Here is a 23,537-nt window from a genome sequence, read left to right on the forward strand (position 1 = left end):
GTATCGATACGACATTGGCATGTCGAAATCCGACATCAGTCCGATACTGATCCGGTATCAGAACCCTCCTTGGGGTAATAAGAGAATTGTGTCAGCCAGCAGAGTTTCGTTACCTCGATATGGCTTTTCTTATTTCATTGAAAATTGAACAAGATTGATTTATAAAATTTGATATTGTTGCATATTTAATTGCTAAGAATCAATATTTGTGTTTTGTTGTCTAAAATGTTTTATTATTGGATATTTTAATACTAAAGAAGCTGTAGGTCTTTTTTATGTCAAATATTTTGTAAAATGTTCATCTGTCGACAACTATTTTTTGCAAACTTACTTTTTTGTTCATAATTTCTAATTAATTATAATTAAAGATAAATAACAAAAAAAGTAAAAAATGACCAAAACAATATTTTATTATAACAATAAGTTGGTTTTTTTAATCATTGTCCTGAAGGGGCTCCAATTCTCCCACCTTCCCCTACATCTGTCTTTAACTACAAAAACTTTCATCAATATATGTTTGTTTAATACTTTGTAGTACGATAATATATGTAATGAATTAATGAATTTCTATAAGAATCAATGTTAAACGGTGAGAAAATAAATCACTCATAACTTTTTTCTCACGAACCTATAGGTCTCAAAAATTTAACTACAGAATTTTAAAAGCTTTATCTAGTGCTACACAAAGTTTTATCAAAAGAAGTCTGTTTATTCGATTATCGATAGAATCTCCATAATAAATTATTTTTTTATTTAGATATTACAAGCAAATCGTTTTCTCACAAGTTTTTTATTAGTATAAGTTTTTCTATTCTCCTTTTGCCGACATTCAGAATTTTTCGTATATAACTTTTTAAATATTATAAAGCTACGCCTCATAAACTGAAAGAAGTTTATCGTATGTTAAATAAGTATAATTTTCCTCAAATTCTAAAAAAAAATATATTTTAATGTAATAAGAGATTTGGTTCATTTTTCAAATAAATTTCTTTCATTGTAATAATAATGTTGGCTTAATATTGATGAAATATTGTATTAGTAGAATTTCGTGATATCTATAAAGAAATAAATACTATTTAATGTAATGTTGCCTTAATGTTGTCGTTCAATACTATCCCAACATTGAAATGTAATATTGACTATAGTTTAAGCCGTAATATTCCGAACCTTGCACTTAGTATTGAAGTAATAATACTGCTGTATGTTTTGCTATTTAGATACTTACAATAATTTTTTCTATTATTTTTTTACTATGCATGTTTAAAATTAAAGAACTAAAAATATTTATAATGACAAATACTATTTAGTAAACAATAATAATAACTTTTCACTTCTTTGCTTTCGATTAAAAACAAATTATTTTTTTAAAAAAGTTGATTTGTGTATTTGTATAGTTCTACAGTGAGAATTTGTCAAACTGCCAAGGAATTCCCGATTTACAAATCTGCGTACAACTCGTTTCTATTTAATTTTATTGTATTAACAGAACAATAGCTTTATTATAAAACAGAACGTGTCTCAAAATCTGTAAATTTTACGAAAAATGAATCAGTTTTCTATGAAAATACCAAAAAGATACAAGGTATAAGTTTCAAATTAGTATTATATGTTTCATTTAGAAAGAGATACGTAATTGTGAAATAATATTCTTAACTAAAAAAGATTTGTTGTTTTCTTGAATATTGTTATTAATTTTATACAAAGTATTAGTAAAGTGAAAAGTAAAAAAAGGTTCCTTCTACCTGTGACATATTTATAATAAAATAATATGTAGCACTGCTATAATAAATTTGAAATAATAAAAATATTAAATTTTATTTATTATGTTTCTTAATGTAAAATATAATTTGTAAAATCTTACATGAAATAAAATTTTTTAAATGAATAGTACAGTTTAATTTATAAAAAAAGAGTAAAATATTATCGGAAATAAAAAAATTTTATTGTAAGTTATTATTCTTTACAATGAAAATTAATTAAATTAATTAATATATTTTAGAACTACTGTATTTTTGTTAAGTTATAAACATTTAATTAATAGGAGCTTTTCATTCACAAAATGTCATTGATACTTTTATGGCAATGAATAGCAGTATATCTAGGGGTAGTTTCCTTTTCTTTCACTGCATCGCTATCATCTTTTGCTGTGTCTTACCTCTTTAATGAAGGCAGCATTTAATAGTTATAAAATTAAGTACGTCACACACTCCGCACATAATAAAAATTTTGTGCCAAGAATGACAGAAAGAAGAAATAACGTTGAACCGAAGCACGAAACACAGTCCACCACTTGTTCCACGGGCGCTACTAGCGACGTTTCCCTCATCTATCGATTCCCCCAAGCAAAGAACAACAAAATACGAAAGTAGTTGCAACACCACGAACGAGGTTCCGAGGCAATTAGGTTGAGTCCGACGACCTTCAGGAAACAGTTTTACTCTATACTGTCAATGTCTATGATGGAATAATATTAATGCGGTTTTCTGGGGGTCGAAATTGACTTACAATATAACTAAACGAGTATGCTACTCCGTCAGGCTACTACTGGTTCTACTGCTGATTTTTCGTGACTCTGCGCTGTAGGTGATGGCAAGGCGGCGCTTAAAAATTGGAATCGGTCCAACCATGCGCTTATATGTAGGGAGCCGATTATATCAACCACTACCCTACATATGTTTTCATCATACGTACACTTCGAATTTTTCAATAATAAAACAAATATTAGAATAACAGAATTTTTTAAAAATATATAATATAATTTTGCTTAAGTTATATTCCTATTATCATGAATTTTTCATGAAGTGGTTTTACTTTTACGAATATAACACACCATAGCTAAATTGCTCTTTCAACTCCGATAAAATAATGTTTGCAAACACTACACTGAGTTCTAACTTCCGTGCGGAAAAGTTTATTGGGTTCTAAACGGGGCCCAAAGTGGGGCAGACTGCAGAAAAAAATGGTACAAAAAGTATTTTTGATTCAATTTTATTGTCATTGCAAGGTTTAACGTTTTTGAGGTCATTGTTTCCGAATTTGACGTTTGGATTTTCAAATTCAAAATGGCGGATCCAATATGACAGACAAGTTTTTTTTAAATTGATCAAATTTGCTAGAAACTCGTTAGTCACGGGTTTTCGAGGTCGCTGATTATGAATTTGTTATTAATAGTCATTAATATATTTTTTGTCACATTGTTTTCGCTTTATAATCTCTTCGGTTAAAAAATGTTATTTCTCATCTAATTTATTACTAAATTTAAAACTTTTAAAACATCAAGTTCCCTTTTTTAAATAAATACTTCAGTTGAAGTCGCTCTTAATGTAAAAAATAAACAATTTTTTTATTTTTAAATTCCACAATAATTTAAAAATTTTATTGGAATTGAGGATATAGTTCCGAAAGCGTCCTCCCGCCGATGTTAATAAAACTTGGTATAGTAACGTATTTTGGTAAGCGGATTGCGAAACTGATAGTGAAAATTGGCGCAAATTTAATTATCATGCTGAAAACCATAAAAAACACCATAAAAGCATGATTTTTTGCGATTATAACACATTTTATTTCTAAACATGTACATTTTTTACTAAAAGTGATTATTTTCTGATAAAAATCCAAAAAAATCCACATGCAAAACGGACAATGCGCTTGGACCCCCACCAGAACGAGATAACGGAAAAATTATATGAAAAATAAAATGTCACAAAAGGAAAAAAATATATATATATTAACGTGTAGAGAATTACATAACTCACAAGTTTTCTTAATAATATTTTCTTTAATTTTTAGCAGGTTTTGCAAAAAAAAGTGAAAAATCGTGATAACATGAAATCAATAACTTTTGAAACATATATGACCATATCTCCCTTTTTTGTAAATTAAATTTTTTGTTACTTTGTGCTTAAATAAATTTTGAGTTGCCGAAACCATCGGATTCAACAAAATTAAAAATACTTTACTCATTTATATTATTTTTTAATACAAAATACAAAATGTTGGATTTTGGGCTTTTATTATTTCAAACAAAAACTTCAAGCGACAAAGTTGTTTCTTATGGTATGAAGAAGTTTTTCCTGAAGTTTTAGGGGTGCGTTCACGTAACTCTCTTTCTCACTCTTACCCACACTAAAAAATTTCTTACTCACACTGAAAATTTTTTCATTTTCACTCTCACCCTCACTAAAAAATTTTTTACTGACACTGAACAAATTTGTCATTCTCACTCTCACTCAAAAATTGTTCATTCTCACTCTCACCCACACTCAAAATTTTTTAATCTCATCCTTACTATCGCTCAAAAAATTTTCAATATCACTCTCGCTCTCACTCAGAGTTTTTCAATGTCACTCAAATTTTTCAATCTCACTCACACATAAAAATTTTTCAATTTCACTTTCACATTCAGTTAAAAACTTTTTACTCTCAATGTCACTCTTACTTCAAAAATATATAAATAAAAATATATAAAATCTAAATTTGAGTTTCATTAAAAGTAGAGTCAATTGAAATTTTAATCATTTAAATTTTGTAGGAATGAAATGTAGTGTCTATTTCAAATTTAATCATTGTATTGTTTTAAAAAATCAAAACTTGAAATTTTGTATTTAAATGTTGATGTTGTCATTTCAATATTTCGTGCTACTTAGGTCGATGGACGTAATATTTAATTCATTAAATTCTAAACGATCGAAATTTCAATTTACTCATAGTTGATCAAATTAATTTTTAATTTATAGAAAACTTAACGGATCCAAATTTTGATCTACTTAACTTTCAATTTATCTAAATTTTAATTGTATACAAACATTGACGATACACATTTCATTTAATGTAAATTTTCATCCACTTAATTTTCATTTCTCTGAAATCTTCAATCAATTCATGGTTAATCGAAACAAATTTTAAACGTCTGAGACTACAATTGAGTTGCTCGGAAGAAGAACTCGCTCTTCGCTCGGAAGGGAAAATTTCATACCAGTTGTAGGCATAAAAATAGGAAAAAAAAATTTCAAAATTTTTTTTTTTAAAAGTACTACCTTGTATAAAATATTAAAGCGCGTCTTTTTTTCGTTTGAAATTTTTTTGTAGAGCGAATATTTTAGTTAATAATAACAAAAAACTGACAAATTTTAATTCTTAAATTTCATTTAATTTTAAAACATAAATTGTCATATCTTCAACAATTATTAATAAAATTACTTTAGAATTGATATCCTAACACATTGAAGTATAGAGAAAAGGATAACATAATAAGAATGTTCGAAATCATCATTTGTTTAATAATTTTTAATTGTTATTTAAGGACATATTGATAATCATGTTTTCTTACCTTTGTCGACAAAAAGTCTGCGGGAAAGTTCCGAGTTTCAAGAACTTCCAGTGAGACATTTGTTTATCAATGTGTAATAAAGTTTTTTGTAAATTTACAAAACGATTTATTAAATAGTTTAAAAAATATTCAAGTTTTAAAGAAACTCGTGCAGCCGCATATCACATCGGCACGTAGAGTAGTCTTATTACTCGCAGGGCGTGAAAACATCATCTTCCCATTACTTTTCAATAATATTATTAGTTATTTTCATAATATTATTAATTAAATTGTTTAAAATTATAAACAATTAATAAAAAATTAAAATAAATATACTGTACAAGTTAGTTAATAAGTAAAATAATATTGTTTCAGAAATATTGTTTATAAAGTATACGTTTATTTTTTTTGCAGATAACATATTTTTAAACAATATTAATTTTTAATTTTTTAATATTTAACAATATTTTAACGTTGTAGTTACATTTTTATTTAGTAACATATTTTATGTCACAATGAAAAGTTATAGTTTATCACTTTTATTGTATTTTTTAATTTGATGTTTAAAATTAACTTTTTAACGGTTTTCTTTTTGACGACAAGTATAACATTATATTTTAACATTGTAATAACATTTGTAATTAGTAACATAATTGTTAATACAACCAATAAAAATATTTTATATGTATAAAGTAACAATTATATATTATTTTTATCATACATTTTTTTAATTGGATGTTTGAAATAAAAAACAAACATTTTACTTTTTGGTAACACGTACTTTTTTCGCACGTTTTGAAGTTTTTAAAACTTTTTTTTGTATTATTTGCCTTTTTTAACTATCGTCTTTTTAAATAAATTTTAGAAAAATGTTTTGTCTTTTGGCATCAAATATCGATACAAACTTTTAACATCTGCTATCTTTTCTTTGGTGATTCCAACATTTAATGGTGTTGGTTGTGAGTTATTGATTAAATCATTAAAATTAAGTGTTTGTTTTAAAAAGTGCGTAACGGGTTCAGAATCATAGTGCCCGTGTGGAAATCTCCCCAAAGTCGCCCGAAGTGAGATTGGGCTCCAATCTGGGCCAGACCGAGGCTTCCCAAAGTTTAAAAAATGATTGAAAAAGTAATTTATTTAATTATATAATTATATAAATAACATTCTGGACAAATAAACAAGAAGACTGCAACTGTAAAAAGGTTTAAAATCTTTTTTTTTAGTGAGCTTGTGTAAACTTTGGGTCAACACAGTCTGAGCCAAACTGGGCTGAACCAAAGTGTTCCCAAATTGAAGTTTATTTGAATCTGCTGTTACAAGTCAGAAACGAATTTAATATAAAAATATTTTTAAATATTTTAAACCTGCAGAACCTTTATTGTTTTAAATAAAATAAATAAATTATAGGTACAAAAATTGGTTAAAAGTTCAATATTTATTAACTTTAATTTTCTAACTAATTTATTCAACTAAAATTTATATATGCATATAAATCAAATTTTGATTTGAATACATTTTTAATCGTAATTATTAATGCATATTTTAAGTAAATTAGGAATAAATTTTATTAATAATAATTAAACCTCATTTTAATGTGAACACAGTGTAACAGCAGGCAGCCGAGATATAAACGCTCCTTAACAAACATGAAGAATCGTGAATGTGAAAAATATGCGCAGTCGCAGATTAGTTATTCGGTTTGTAAGTGCCAGCTGATAAGTGTTGATGACACTCGAACATTTGTAGAATTTTATTAAAAAGAAAATGAATAGTAAGGATGAAAACATAGAAAAAAGCGAAAAGAAAAAAAAAAGATACGTAGGCGAGTTAAAAAACATCGTGCTGCTGTGAAATTTATGGAGAATTTTCAAAGCTCAAGTGATGAAGGTAATGTTTGTTGCTTTTATATGCCTATATAAGGCATTCTTTCTGAACGGGAGACCCCTGTCCCCCCAAAATTGGTTTTAACCTGGAGAGTTCTAATAGGGACCAAAATTTAGCTCTTTTAGTCTACTTTTTAATGCAAAGTGGCCAAAAAGGAAATTCAAGATGGCCGGTTTAATATGGCCGAAAATGTGCTCAGAATTCATTAAATTCATTCTAATTTCGTATACCAAAGAAATTCCTTTTGACAGAAATTGTTCTATGAGGTTTTAAATTTTAGCTATTTATGTCTACTTTAAAATGCAAAATGGAATATTTAAAAATCCAAGATGGCGGCTCCAAAATGGCGGATGATTTTTTAAAACTGCCTTAATTCACTTGAAATTTATTACTCGGGGTTTTTTTGGGTAGCTGATTGCGAATTTGGTGCTACTTTTTAAAAATTCAAAATGGCGGATCCAATATGGCGGACAAATTTTTAAAAAAACTTATGAATTTTCTTAAAACTCATCATTTAGGGGTTTTTTGGGTCGCTGATTACGAATCTGATGATACTTTTGAAAAATTCAAAATGTCGGATCCAATATGGCGAACAGAAATTACAAAAAACTCATGAATTCGCTTAAAACTTATTATTTATGACTTGTTTCAGTCTAACCAACAGAGGTAGGACAGTACAGCTAGTATTATTTTTTGACTAACCACCAAAAACAAGACTAGATTATAAACAGGACAGTTAAAACAAGAAAAGTTTTGGTCCAACCACTAAAGATAAGACTAGAAAATAGACCAGACAGTTAAGCCAAGACTAGTTTTGGTCCAACTACTAAAGATAAGACTAGATAAAAGACCGGACAGAAAAGCCAAGACTAGTTTTGGTCCAACCAATAAAGATAAGACTAGATAATAGACCGAACAGTTAGGCCAAGACTAGTTTTGGTCCAACCACTAAAGACAAGACTAGATAAAAGACCGAACAGTTAAGCTAAGACAAGTTTTGGTCCAACCACTAAAGATAAGACTAGATAAAAGACCGGACAGTTGAGCCCTTTACAATTATTTACACTTAATAATAATATTAAAATAATTGTTAAAAATAAATAGTGATTGACAAAACGATACAAGTAAACATAAAAACAATAGGTGTGTAAATAATTTTAAAAGTCTCAATTATGCAAGTAATAGTTTATTTATTAAGAGTGCAAGAATTATTTATAAATTTAAATTAAATACATTTCCTGGATAATTAATTAATTGACCTACTTTAATTTAAAAGTTAATTTTTATAAAACGACGTTTTAACTATTAACGAAAGTTATTTAAGAAATTTAATGTTGATTATAAAACACTTCAGCTAAATATAAAAACTATAAATTTAGCACTTATTATATTTTTTGGTGTATTCTAAATATTTTATTACATTTGCAATTGCCTTTGTTAACGGTTATTGGTACCTTTTGTATGATAGCGATCGAAATATGGAAACGAACGTTTTGTTATGTGTCACACAAAATATATTAAGTAAAAATTGTTTCAAATTTTTAGGGTTATTTTAGTAGGTCTGAAAATAGTCTTAACGAAACAAATCATAAATAATACGTTTTAAGCGAATTCATGAGTTTTTTCTAATTTCTGTTCGCCATATTGGATCCGACATTTTGAATTTTTCAAAAGTATCATCAGATTCGTAATCAGCGACCCAAAAAACCCCTAAATGATGAGTTTTAAGAAAATTCATAAGTGTTTTTCAAAATTTTTCCGCCATATTGGACCCGCCATTTTGAATTTTTGAAAACTAGCATCAGATTCGTAATCAACGACCCAAAAAACCTCCGAGTAATAAATTTCAAGTGAATTAAGGCAGTTTTGAAAAATCATCCGCCATTTTGGAGCCGCCATCTTGGATTTTTAAATATTCCATTTTGCATTTTAAAGTAGACATAAATAGCTAAAATTTAAGATCTCATAGAACAATTTCTGTCAAAAGGAATTTCTTTGGCATACGAAATTAGAATGAATTTAATGAATTCTGAGCACATTTTCGGCCATATTAAACCGGCCATCTTGAATTTCCTTTTTGGCCACTTTGCATTAAAAAGTAGACTAAAAGAGTACTTTTTTACATATTACTCTTATTTTCAAAAAATATGTAAAGTTTTTATTGTTAGGTTTTTAAATTTACTCCTCTGGATCTCTGAATTGTAGAATGATGATATAGACCCATTAGTAAATTGTTATAAACAAATTGTTAATTTGGGCAATGATTTCAATTAACCTAAATGAAACTGATTACTCGGGGGTTTTCAGGGTCGCTGATGACGAATTCGATGTCAGTTTTTCAAAATTCAAAACGGCGGATCCAATATGGCGGACAAAATTTTTAAAATCGCTTAAATTCGCTTGAATCTGGTTTCTCGGAGGTTTTTGGGGTCGCTGATCACGAAATCAATGTCAGTTTTTCAAAATTCAAAATGGCGGATCCAATATCACAAACGAATTTTTAAACATTCATTGGATTCGCTTAAAAAAGTTTTCTTAGAAGACATTTAAAATTTTTAAAAAGACTGACGTATAATTTATATACAGTAACAAAAAGACCTAAATAACAGTTTTCAATCGAATTTAATTTTTACAAAATTGTCTACCTTATTGGATATGCTATTCGATTTTGATTTTTTGAAAAACAAACATCGAATAAGTGATCAGCGATGCCAAAAACCCCTGGGTCACTATTTTTATTAAAATCGATCAAAGTAATTATCTAATTATCTAATCTAATTTTTTTATAACAATTTATAATTTTTTCCTAACATTGGTTTTTTTTATATCTTTAATAACCAGATTCAAGCGAATTTAAGCGATTTTTAAAATCTTGTCCGCCATATTGGATCCGCCGTTTTGAATTTTGAAAAACTGACATCGAATTCGTGATCAGCGACCCCGAAAACCCGCGAGTAATCAGTTTCATTTAAGTTAATTGAAATCATTGCCCAAATTAACAATTTGTTTATATAATTTGTTTATAACAATTTACTAATGGGTCTATATCATCATTCTACAATTCAGAGATCCAGAGGAGTAAATTTAAATACCTAACAATAAAAACTTTACATATTTTTTTGAAAATAAGAGTAATATGTAAGAAAGTACTATTTTTTTATTTGTTTATATTAATATAATTATTTATGCAAATTTATGCAAATTTATGCAAATTTATGCAAATCTCTTACAATTTTATTAAAGATTATTTTAAAAAAAAAATCCAAAATCCAGTGCGATTTGTAGGCTCTGGATTGCTTTAAAACCTACTTTTTGATTTCAAACAACTGTAATGTCACGCATATGTGATAAATGAAATTAAAGTTTGTCATTTAAAAAAACTTAGTGCCTGATTTTTTGTTCATTTTTTACGCATTTGAATGGTACCATATTTGCTTTATATAATTGAAAAAAAATTTTATTAACAGATTTCGAAGAACCTAATTCAATGGATAATTCTTTTGAAAGGGGATCAACAACAATAAGTAGCAATCAATAAATGGATACAACCAGTGGGCAGGGAGTCAATTCAACCTTTTTCAATCCTACAATTACCCGATTCTACACAACCAACTGTTCAAAAAAAACCGTTCATAACGTTCTACCCTTCAATGACTGACCCTACAAAAACGGATTGTTAAATTAATAAAGATACCAAACCGTAACACGAAATACCGATTCTTCAATGACAGATTCTACACATTATGTTAATGAGTAAATATAAAAATTTTAAATACCGATTCTTCAATGACCGATTCTACAATTTTTATCAATGTAGAAGAATAAACAATTTTAAATACCGATTCTTCAATGACCGACTCTACAAATTTTGTTAATCTTTAAAAGGAACAATTAAAATCCTAATTCTTCAATGACCGATTCTACAAATTCACTTTAAAAATAAAAATAAAAGTCCCAATTCTTCAATGACCGATTCTACAACTTTTATCAATGTAGAAGAATAAACAATTTTAAATACCGATTCTTCAATGACCGAGTCTACAAATTTTGTTAATCTTTAAAAGAAATAATTAAAATCCCAATTCTTCAATGACCGACTCTACAAATTTTGTTAGTCTTTAAAAGGAACAATTAAAATCACAATTCTACAATGAACGATTCTACAAATTCACTTTAAAAATAAAAATAAAAGTCCCAATTCTTCAATGACCGATTCTACAACTTTTATCAATGTAGAAGAATAAACAATTTTAAATACCGATTCTTCAATGACCGAGTCTACAAATTTTGTTAATCTTTAAAAGAAATAATTAAAATCCCAATTCTTCAATGACCGACTCTACAAATTTTGTTAATCTTTAAAAGGAACAATTAAAATTCCAATTCTTCAATGACCGATTCTACAAATTCACTTTAAAAATAAAAATAAAAGTTTCAATTCTTCAATGACCGATTCTACAAATTCACTTTAAAAATAAAAATAAAAGTCCCAATTCTTCAATGACCGATTCTACAACTTTTATCAATGTAGAAGAATAAACAATTTTAAATACAGATTCTTCAATGACCGACTCTACAAGTTTTGTTAATCTGTAAAAGAAATAATTAAAATCCAAATTCTTCAATGACCGATTCTACAATTTTTATCAATGTAGAAGAATAAACAATTTTAAATACCGATTATTCAATGACCGACTCTACAAGTTTTGAAAATCTTTAAAAGGAATAATTAAAATCCCAATTCTTCAATGACCGACTCTACAAATTTTGTTAATCTATAAAAAGAAAAATTTAAATCCCAATTCTTCAATGACCGATTCTACAAATTTTGTTAATCTTTAAAAGGAACATTTAAAATCCCAATTCTTCAATGACCGATTCTACAAATTCACTTTAAAAATAAAAATAAAAGTCCCAATTCTTCAATGACCGATTCTACAACTTTTATCAATGTAGAAGAATAAACAATTTTAAATACAGATTCTTCAATGACCGACTCTACAAGTTTTGTTAATCTGTAAAAGGAATAATTAAAATCCAAATTCTTCAATGACCGATTCTACAATTTTTATCAATGTAGAAGAATAAACAATTTTAAATACCGATTATTCAATGACCGACTCTACAAGTTTTGAAAATCTTTAAAAGGAATAATTAAAATCCCAATTCTTCAATGACCGACTCTACAAATTTTGTTAATCTATAAAAAGAAAAATTTAAATCCCAATTCTTCAATGACCGATTCTACAAATTTTGTTAATCTTTAAAAGGAACATTTAAAATCCCAATTCTTCAATGACCGATTCTACAAATTCACTTTAAAAATAAAAATAAAAGTCCCAATTCTTCAATGACCGATTCTACAACTTTTATCAATGTAGAAGAATAAACAATTTTAAATACCGATTCTTCAATGACCGAGTCTACAAATTTTGTTAATCTTTAAAAGAAATAATTAAAATCCCAATTCTTCAATGACCGACTCTACAAATTTTGTTAATCTTTAAAAGGAACAATTAAAATCACAATTCTACAATGAACGATTCTACAAATTCACTTTAAAAATAAAAATAAAAGTCCCAATTCTTCAATGACCGATTCTACAACTTTTATCAATGTAGAAGAATAAACAATTTTAAATACCGATTCTTCAATGACCGAGTCTACAAATTTTGTTAATCTTTAAAAGGAATAATTAAAATCCCAATTCTTCAATGACCGATTCTATAATTTTTATCAATGTAGAAGAATAAACAATTTTAAATACCGATTCTTCAATGACCGACTCTACAAGTTTTGTTAATTTGTAAAAGGAATAATTAAAATCCCAATTCTTCAATGACCGACTCTACAAATTTTGTTAATCTATAAAAAGAAAAATTTAAATCCTAATTCTTCAATGACCGATTCTACAAATTTTCTTTAACAAGAAAAATATAAAGCCCAATTGTTCAATTACCGACTCTACAAATTTTGTTAATCTATAAAAAGAAAAATTTAAATCCCAATTTATTTTATTTTTCTTGTTAAAGAAAATTTGTAGAATCGGTCATTGAAGAATTGGGATTTTAATTATTCCTTTTAAAGATTAACAAAACTTGTAGAGTCGGTCATTAAAGAATTGGAATTTTAATTATTCCTTTTAAAGATTTTCAAAACTTGTAGAGTCGGTCATTGAATAATCGGTATTTAAAATTGTTTATTCTTCTACATTGATAAAAATTGTAGAATCGGTCATTGAAGAATTTGGATTTTAATTATTCCTTTTACAGATTAACAAAACTTGTAGAGACGGTCATTGAATAATCGGTATTTAAAATTTTTTATTCCTCTACATTGATAAAAGTTGTAGAATCGGTCATTGAAGAATTGGGACTTTTATTTTTATTCTTAAAGTGAATTTGTAGAATCGGTCATTGAAGAATTGGGATTTTAATTGTTCCTTTTAAAGATTAACAAAATTTGTAGAGTTGGTCATTGAAGAATCGGTATTTAAAATTGTTTATTCTTCTACATTGATAAAAATTGTAGAATCGGTCATTGAAGAATTGGGATTTTAATTATTCCTTTTAAAGATTAACAAAATTTTTAGAGTCGGTCATTGAAGAATCGGTATTTAAAATTGTTTATTCTTCTACATTGATAAAAATTGTAGAATCGGTCATTGAAGAATTGGGATTTTTTTTTCTTGTTAAAGAAAATTTGTATAATCGGTCATTGAAGAATTGGGATTTAAATTTTTCTTTTTATTGATTAACAAAATTTGTAGAGTCGGTCATTGAAGAATCGGTATTTAAAATTGTTTATTCTTCTACATTGATAAAAATTGTAGAATCGGTCATTGAAGAATCGGTATTTAAAATTTTTATATTTACTCATTAACATAATGTGTAGAATCGGTCATTGAAGAATCGGTATTTCGTGTTACGGTTTGGTATCTTTATTAATTTAACAATCCGTTTTTGTAGGGTCAGTCATTGAAGGGTAGAACGTTATGAACGGTTTTTTTTGTACAGTTGGTTGTGTAGAATCGGGTAATTGTAGGATTGAAAAAGGTTGAGTTGACTCCCTGCCCAACCAGTGATTCTAGTTCTGAGGCTGACGATTCATCGAAGTCATCTTAGGAGATATCCGATTTTGAGTCAATCGAAGATGAAGATGTAGCTGTTTATTTTAATCAGGACGAACACCCCGAAATTCAAGAACTTCGAAAGTGGGCTATGAAAAATAAGATTTATTTGATACACGTGGACCAACAAATAGAGCTGAATACAACATAATATCAATGAAGGATAAGACTGGATCGATGGGTGAATTTGTCTATTTGTGCTTGAAAAAAGGATTGGTTAATTGTGTTACCAAAATAATCAAATTGAGCTGCAATTTAATTGTGATGGCGTACCTTTGGTGGAATCAGGAAACCATACGTTCTGGACAATACTTTGTAAAGTCCATTCTAATCCAAATGTGTATGAACCATTTGCAGTTGCCATTTATTTTGGAGAGTCTAAGCCAGAAGATGAAGATCTATACATGGAAAGATTAATCGAAGAATTGAATGAAGTGATTGAAACTGGGATCGACACTGATGGAGAGCATTTTGTAGTTTCTCTAAAGTGTTTTATATGTGATACTCCAGCTCTATCATTTTTAAAATGTACGGTTGGACACAAAGCAAAATTTGCGTGCGAAAGATGCAAAGTCGAAGGCGAAATTTTAGAAAGAAGAACCGTGTATCCGTCAGTTGATGCTGCTGAGAGAACTGACGCTTCTTTTAGAAACCAAACACAGCTGAGACATCATAATGGCATTTCCCCATTGTTACGAATATTACCGTTAATAAACATAATTTCCATTTTCGTACTCGATAGCATGCATTTACTTTATCAGGGAATAATGAAGAAGCTTCTAGATTACTGGTTTGAACAAGGAGCAAATAGATTAATTGCTTGTTGGTGATCGAAGTGAAGCATCAAGGCGAATGGCGTTACTGAAAAACCAATTTCCCTGTGAGTTTTAACGTCAACCAAGGTCAATGAAATATGTTGCCAAATGGAAAGCCACCGAATACCGTCTGTTTCTATTGCATGCTGGTCCTCTTGTAATGAAAGAACTTTTATCCACGAAATGCTATAAGCATTTTTTGCTTTTACACGTCGCTTCAAGAATACTGTGTTCGGGCAAATTATGCACAAAACTAAGAATAAAAGCAAAACAGTATTTAAAATTATTTTTCGAATTTCTCAAATTTTATGGAGAAACCGCAAAAGTCCTCAATCCACATCATTTAATCCATGTCGACGATGATGTTTTACACATGAACTGCAGCATAAGCAGAATAACTGCCTTTCCTTTCGAAAGTTTACTGGGAAAAATGAAGAAGTGTTTGCGGACTGCTAATAAACCTCTAGCTCAACTGTGTCGCCATCTACATGAGCATTCTTTTGTAAAAAATTCGAAACCTGCTGTACCAGAAATTATGGAAATTTTAAATGAAACCGAGAATAGTATCTTAAAATTAAGATATAAACAATTTGTAATTACGAATTCTTCACCCAACAATGTCATTCTTCTTAAAGACAAAACTGTAGTAAAAGTGAGTGAAATCATTTTAACAGATGATAATGTGATGATAATAGGCAATGTGTGGGAGAAAAAAATAGTATTTTCACTTTTCTATTAGATTTGAGTTTTTTGAACATGTGGGAGTTGCAAAACGAACCTTTGAAAGAGAGAAGAACATTTAAATTGAGTTCTGTCAGCTGTAAATTAGAATGTTTGCGCTTAAATTGAGAAAAAAACTGCCATCAAGAACTTATGTTATTCCGTTATTACATGATTGATAATTTAATTCTTTAAAATTATATACTATTGGTATATTTATATGATTGACAATAAATTGATTTTGCAAAATGCTTGAATCAAACAAATATATTGTTTGATAATATACCTATATTATATTAAAAAAATTAAAAATTGTTATTGTTCCACGATTGAAAATAAATTGATTTTGCATTATTATATTCCTATTTTATTGAATTTAAATATAATAACAATTTATTTAAAATAAAATTATATTTTATTTATTTAAATTTAATTAAATTATCGAATTAAAATTTAAGTGTGAAAAAACAAAAAAATATTAGGAATATTACTTTATAATGATACATAATTTTGACAAAATAATTATTAAAGAAATACTTTCAATTTAAAAAGATAATGTTATCGTTATGAAATTTATTATTTCAAATTTTTTATTATGTGAATAAAAATTATATACTAAGTCAGAAATTCAGTTATTTGTGTTTGGATGTAAAAAGTATTTATATTTGGTTTTATATTTCGAATTGAAATAAAACTAAAATAAAATAGATTTACTAAATTTTAAAAAAGCGCGCCTTTAGTAATCATGATCATGTGACCATTTCTGATTGGTCAACGAAGACTGCGTCCGTGACCTTTAGCCACGTTCTACCTTCCGTTTCCGCCTGAATTTTGTCTGCTCCCATGTGACTGCATGTGCTAAAGATTTTACGACTCACCGACTAAATTTTATTTTTGATACTTTTGGTGAGAAATGTCTTTGGTTTTCATACAAAGGTAGGGACAACAGAAAAAATCACATTTGAATCTTTAAAATATTAACTTTCGAACCCAGGTTTCATTCAGTTTTATCTTGTAATTGCCTTAGAAGTATCTGCGTTTTCATGCGCGTATCTACTCAAGCCCTGGCGGATTGGGTAAACCGAGATGTAACCGTATTGGGTTACGATTCGGTTACGTTTCGGTTACTTGTGAAAAATTGTCGTTAATCGACGAAATATGTTGTAAATAACTATTAAGAATGGTTAATAGACATTTACAGGTCTTATTTATACAATAATAACAATAAATTAAGATATACTTACTCAATAATAAGTGTTTTAAGTGTACAATGCATACAGTTGTTAAGTTACCATATATGTATATTACCATCAGCGGCAGCTGTGATACGCGCATTAAACACTAGATGGCGTTGATGATTACTTTGTGAATGAATTTCTAAAATCAAACACTTGAGTGTCAAATGTGTAAGTGAATATAAGTTTTAAAAAAATAGATCGATTTATTAAAACAACTTTTTTCATTTCTACAAATATAAAAAAAATTTTTCTCAATAAAAATTTTTTTTTCTCAATGACATAAGAAAAATTAATTGTGACACAAAAAAATCTATTTTTCCCTAAAAAAATTTTTTTCTTAATAATAATTTTTTTCCCCAATAAAATGAAAAGATTAATTTTTACACAAACAAATTTTTTTCTTAATAACAAATTTTATTTTTTCAATGAAATGAGAAAAAGTAATTGTGACACAAAAGAAACTCTTTTCCTCAATAAAATAAGAAATATTAATTTTTAAAAAGAAATTTTTTCTGAATAAAAAAATTTCTTTTCTCAATGAAAGGAGAAAGATTAATTTTGACAGAAAAAAAAATTTTTGTTTCTAATAAAATTTTTTTTTATATTTGTAGAAATGAAAAAAGTTGTTTTAATAAATCGATCTATTTTTTTAAAACTTATATTCACTTACACATTTTCTTTCTTTCTTTTGGTTAAATGGCCTCTTGTCCAAGTCGGACAAATAGCCAATACATTTCACGTAAGGTTGATACATCAGTGTAATTCTGTGTGTTATTTCATGTATATATGTAATGTAGTGATCCAGATAAATATTCCAGTAGATCTAAATAAGACCAATCATGTAGTAGCATGGTCCAGCCTTGACACATTAAAGTCAAATGCACATAACTGTCGTGACAGACGATGGAACGAGATTGCGCGGGAAATTTAAATAGAAATGAGGGGCTGATAGTAAAAATGGTTTAAAATAACATTGGGAGCAAAAGTGGGAAAAGTGACTTGGGAGCAAAAACGGGTTAAAATGATTCGTTTAATTTATTGATAAATTCATTATATTATCGATTAAAAAATATTAACAATAGGAAAAAATGCATATTTTATTATAATTAATATTTTTTAATCGATAATATAATGAATTTATCAATAAATTACACGAATCATTTTAACCCGTTTTTGCTCCCAAGTCACTTATCCCACTTTTGCTCCCAATGTTATTTTAAACCATTTTTACTATCAGCCCCTCAAATATTCATATATGCAGAACACGGTTCTCATACATTGAGAGCCGGAGTAAGCGCAAATATGATTTATAATTGTTATTCAAAGTTAACTAAAATCCAACAAAATCCATATAATTATAAGGTTTTTCTTTCTTTCTTTGTTTATATGTACAAAATAAATATAAATGTGTAAATGATACATTTAAATTAGTTATTAATCATATCTTCACTCAATTGGCATGCAAATAAATAATTCCATTGAAAAGGATGCGCATTCTCATTCAGCATAAAGCTGTTTGAACCGAAATCCCTTTTCATTATAAGTTAACTGTATAAATAACACTTAAAGACTGTAGTAGAATTTCCATACAGTCGCTCATAAAAAGAAGAGGAGAAAAGAGAAAAAAAAATAAACAAATAAAAGTTCAAATAAAAATAGAAAAAAAAATAAAAAAACAGAATTCATTACTCCATCACTCTCCTACCCATTTTACCCGAAGTTCAACAATCCCCCAATCAACCCCCAATCATCCTCTTCCCTTCTTTTTCCTTTTAATGTTATTTGTTCATGTCGACCATTACTGAAATTATTACAGGACGATGCCACCACCGTCAAAGAATTTCCCGACACAACGAACCGATCCAGGATCCGGATCAAAAATTAATGGCGTGAGATCTGGCATGTCAGGATCAAAATTTATCATTTTATCGGTTAGATACGAATAAAGAGATGGTCTGAAAGCAGAGAGGACAGGACAGTCTCTAAGATAATGTAGGATACTCTTTTGTCCAGTTCCACATACACATGTAGCATCAATTTGCCAGCCCAATTTCGCAAAGTGTTCACTTGTACATACGTGTCCACATCTAAGTCTTGTAAAAAGGTTCAAGTGCCTACGGATTGCGTGGTAGTCTTTGAACCATGGCACAGTGGCCGATTTCTCGAAAAACCTGGCCAAAAATCGAAAAATGATATGATTTCAACCAAAATTGGTATACCCATGTTTTTTGGGCTTCTGAATTCAAATTTTACATTGGTTGTGTCAAATTCAAAATGGCGGATCCAAAATGGCCGTTTAGATTTTAAAAAACTTTGCTGAAAATCGAAAAATGATACGATTTCAACCAAAATTGGTATACCCATGTTTTTTGGGCTTCTGAATTCAAATTTTACATTAGTTGTGTCAAATTCAAAATGGCGGATCCAAAATGGCTGTTTAGATTTTAAAAAACTTTGCTGAAAATCGAAAAAAGATACGATTTCAATCAAAATTGGTATATCCATGTTTTTTGGGCTTCTGAATTCAAATTTTACATTGGTTGTGTCAAATTCAAAATGGCGGATCCAAAATGGCCGTTTAGATTTTAAAAAACTTTGCTGAAAATCGAAAAATGATACGATTTCAACCAAAATTGGTATACCCATGTTTTTTGGGCTTCTGAATTCAAATTTTACATTGGTTGTGTCAAATTCAAAATGGCGGATCCAAAATGGCCGTTTAGATTTTTAAAAACTTTCCTAAAAATTAAAAAATGGTACGATTTTAACCAAACTTAGTATACTTACGTTTACTGGGTTTCTGAAATCCAAAATATTTGCTGGTATTTTAAAATTGCGTAAATGTGTTAGAGCTTATTTTTTTTAAATTACAGACAGTGCTTAAATTTTAGTTTAAAGCGAATGCGAATGAAGAAAAAGTCAGTCTTTCACGTTCAGTTGCACCGCCGGCCGGTGCAACGCGCTGTTGGTAAACCGCGCTTAGTGAAATAAAAAGTGATACCAAAACTGCAGGGGCAGCTTGGGGCAACTGATTTCAATTAAAATGAATTAAAAATATATTCTAGTTTATGATAATACCAGGTAGAGCGCGGATATCGGTGGATTTCACAACTATTTTCATGATTTACGTTGATAAAACAATACAAAAATCGTCGCCATGAATAGCGATGTTTAATGTCATTTTTTAAAAACTGTACGTTTTAAATGTGATGATAAATACATTCAACATATTTCATACACCTTTGTTAATAATTCCCAAAAAAAGATATTCAAAAATCTGCTGTATATTAGTATACTTTCACTATTTTAACTGTGACGAAAATTTATAGTTATGAAACGTTCTGAGTAAATCTCTGGCAAAGATCACTTTTACTTGTTCACATAATAAATTGGTGATAAAAAAAGTGTAATTTTTTTTCGCAAAATTATGCAGTGAACCCTCCTTTATAATATTCAACAATAAAAAGTATAAATTTCTAAAAAAAATTTTTTGACTTTTGGCCAGGTTTTTCGGGAAATCGGCCACTGTGCATGGACGGGGTTTTTTTTTTCCTATCATCCTAAAATATAAATTACCAGAAGCAAGTTCAGGACAGGGAGGCCAAGTATCACGGTGCCAGGATCTAAAGTCATCACGCATCGAGTCAAGGAGATCCTTGCTTGGAACGCCTTGAAACTTACCAAAATCAAACCCCAGGGCATTTTTAGCGATTCTGTCCGCCGTCTCATTACCGTTGATGCCGACATGGCTTGGAATTCAGAGAAAACTAATTTCTGAGCCTTTATTTATAATTTTAATTGTGTATTTAATAATTTCGTGAATTAATTGGTGCAAGTCTTTAGTATTAAATCTATTATTGACTGAGGCCAAGACGCTTTTCGAGTCCGATACAATCAACGCGTTAGCGATATTACTAGAGTATATATATTTCAGTGCTGATAAGATTGCATAGGCTTCGCATGTAGTTGATGTAGAAAAATCGTTTATTCTCACGCCAAATTCAATAACCCGCGGACAAACATAGCTTGAACTCGCTCTATCGCTATTCTTAGCTTTCGCACCATCGGTATAAAATATTAGATGGTTTGGATAAGACGCACTTACAATAGTTTGAAATTCTGAATCAGGAGAGGGACTCTGTCTAATCGCATATCCAGATTCTAGACCAACCTGAACATGAAACGTAAGTTCTTTCCAGGAATAATCAAGAAGAAGAGGTTTCTGAGTTCTTAATGGATTCTTTGTGAGGTTGATCAGTCGGGAGTACACGTAGACAAGAGGGAATCTACCAAAGTATTCACGAGACTTTCTCATATTCCTAATTCTGATATGCAGTGACTGTAAATTAGGAATCAAGGGGTTCAACTTCCACGAGTAATTTCTTAGAATAAATCTTTCAGAGAGAATAGCTCTTCTAAGAGAAGGAGGGGGTTCATCAACTTCAGCCAGCAAAAAGTTCCGAGGGGTAGTACTCATACAACCAAGGATAACACGGATTGCAGAATTTTGAACACGATCAAGGATTTTTAAATGTGAAGAACAAGCAAACATGAAGAGAGGGCAACCCCATTCAAGGTGAGCCCTGGTAAGACCTTTATAAACCATTAACATGGAAGTTGGGCTTGCACCCCAAGAAATTCTTGCGATCGCCTTAAGGATATTCACAGACTTTTGGGCTTTTTGAGCTATAAGTTTAATATGTTTTTGCCATGTAAGCTTACGGTCAAGTAAAATACCCAAATAAAGAAGGTTATCTTGCACAGGGACTGAAAATTCATCCAGCATTAAATTAATCCTGTCAAATTATTCCCTTGAACGGGAGAATACACATATCTGAGTTTTGGGAAGAGAGAGCGACATACCCAAGTCCAGCAGCCAAGGTGTGAGAGATTGTACAGTTTGTTTCAAGAGTTCTAGCGCATTGACGATGTTTTTGTTCCTGACATATACTAAGATATCGTCAGCATACATATTGAATTTAACGCCTCTCGGCAGTATTGAAGCAATTCCAGAAAGTGCAAGGTTAAATAGGAGAGGGGAGAGTACTCCACCTTGAGGAACGCCGACTCCTAATACTCTGAATCCCTCCTCTAAGGATCCAAAGTATAGATGATTTTTTGAGGTTAAAAAGGCAACAAAGTTCAATATTCTATCCGGCACACCAAGTTCAACAAGTTTCTCATACAGGTCTTCAGGGAGTAAGTTGTTAAACGCTCCCTTAATATCCAGAGCCATGGCAAGTGTACCCTCGCCACTCAGGAAACCATGCGAAATATCAGTTACTACTGTAGCAACACAGTCAAGACACGATCTTCCTCGCCTGAACCCAAATTGATTAACTGGAAGCCAATCCCCATCTTCCGCAACGTGTTCCAAACGTCTATGAACGAGTCGCTCAAAGAGCTTGCACACATTCGAAGTGAGGGAGATTGGCCTATAGCCCTTTCCAGCAGGTTTTGGAATAAAAACAACTTTAGTGTTCCTCCACTGCATTGGATATTTAGAATTGTGAAAAAATTTGTTGAATAACTTAAGGATTAACTTATGTGCAACTGTTGGAAGCTTCTTAATTGTTGAGTATGATATGTCATCTAGTCCAGGGGCAGTGTCTTTTTTACATAAGGATAAGGCGGATGAGTATTCCATTTCAGTAAAAGGTTTGTTCATGGGATCAGGATTGTCACAATGGACATTTATAATCGGAAGTTCGATGGGCGCAACGTTAGGCTGCACCAGATCGTCCTGCAGGGAAGAAAAAATTTCGGAACCAGAATCATTACAGACGTTGGTGGTTAAGGGGGAGTTCCTATTGGCAAAGGCTCTCACAGTATTCCAGATTTTTTTGGAATCCATAGAAGGATTAACATTTTCACAGAACTCTTTGAAAGACTTAGACTTATTTTTCCTCAATAGTTTTTTGACATCGTTGTCAATCACCCGGAATTGTTCTCTAGTTTCTAGGTTTTGTTGTAGGAGAAAGTCTCTTCTAGCAGATCTACGTTGTTCTATTAAGGAATCGCACTCTTCATACCACCAAAGTGGTTGGGATTTGCGCTTACCGGGGTTTTCAGAAGGGTAATATGCACCGCATTCCACAAGTTTGGTTTTGATTTTGTCTGTGAAATCATTATAAATAAGAATCGGATCAGTACCGCTATCCAGATCAATTATCAAGTCGCGAGAAACCGTAGACATATGTCTGGAAAAATCAACCCACGCAACCTTGGTAGTCTTCAGTCTTCTCACCGCTGATCTAAGATATTTGGGAGTGACATCAAGTTCACCAGTAACAAGAAGATGGTCGGAGCCATATGAATCCGGAACAACCTCACATTTAGAGAGACAGGCAAGATGGGCAGAAACAAAAATGAGATCCAAGTTGTTGCTGGATCTACCAAGATTGTTTACCAGAGTTGGAATAGAATCGTTTAAGGTTACCAAA

At 29.7% G+C, this 23,537-nt stretch overlaps 2 protein-coding genes across 3 annotated transcripts in view; one reads left to right on the forward strand and one right to left on the reverse strand.

The window, feature by feature from the left end:
- The window catches only part of LOC127290374 (potassium voltage-gated channel protein Shab), a 154,097-nt gene extending 151,518 nt beyond the window's left edge, over positions 1–2,579 (reverse strand). For both annotated transcript variants that reach the window (XM_051318880.1, XM_051318879.1), the window contains exon 1: positions 2,156–2,579. The gene's annotated coding sequence lies outside the window, so the exon portion shown is untranslated. The remainder of the gene's footprint in view (positions 1–2,155) is intronic.
- Positions 2,580–14,477: 11,898 nt separating this feature from the next.
- Positions 14,478–15,151, forward strand: LOC127290371 (uncharacterized). The gene is made up of 2 exons (XM_051318876.1): positions 14,478–14,502; positions 14,679–15,151. The coding sequence occupies exons 1-2, from the start codon at positions 14,478–14,480 to the stop codon at positions 15,149–15,151; spliced, it is 498 nt and encodes a 165-aa protein (XP_051174833.1).
- The last annotated feature ends 8,386 nt before the right edge of the window (positions 15,152–23,537 follow it).

This window comes from Leptopilina boulardi, unplaced genomic scaffold (assembly GCF_019393585.1).
Source record: "Leptopilina boulardi isolate dan_hultmark-lab unplaced genomic scaffold, ZJU_Lbou_2.1 LbouV2_63, whole genome shotgun sequence".
Lineage (NCBI taxonomy): Eukaryota > Metazoa > Arthropoda > Insecta > Hymenoptera > Figitidae > Leptopilina > Leptopilina boulardi.

Excerpts from the sequence above, each read along its gene's own strand:
- LOC127290371 (XM_051318876.1), top strand. The coding sequence starts at position 14,478 with ATGAAGGATAAGACTGGATCGATGG. Across the intron at positions 14,503-14,678 it reads GGATAAGACTGGATCGATGG|TTGCCATTTATTTTGGAGAG; the intron begins GTGAATTTGTCT and ends AACCATTTGCAG.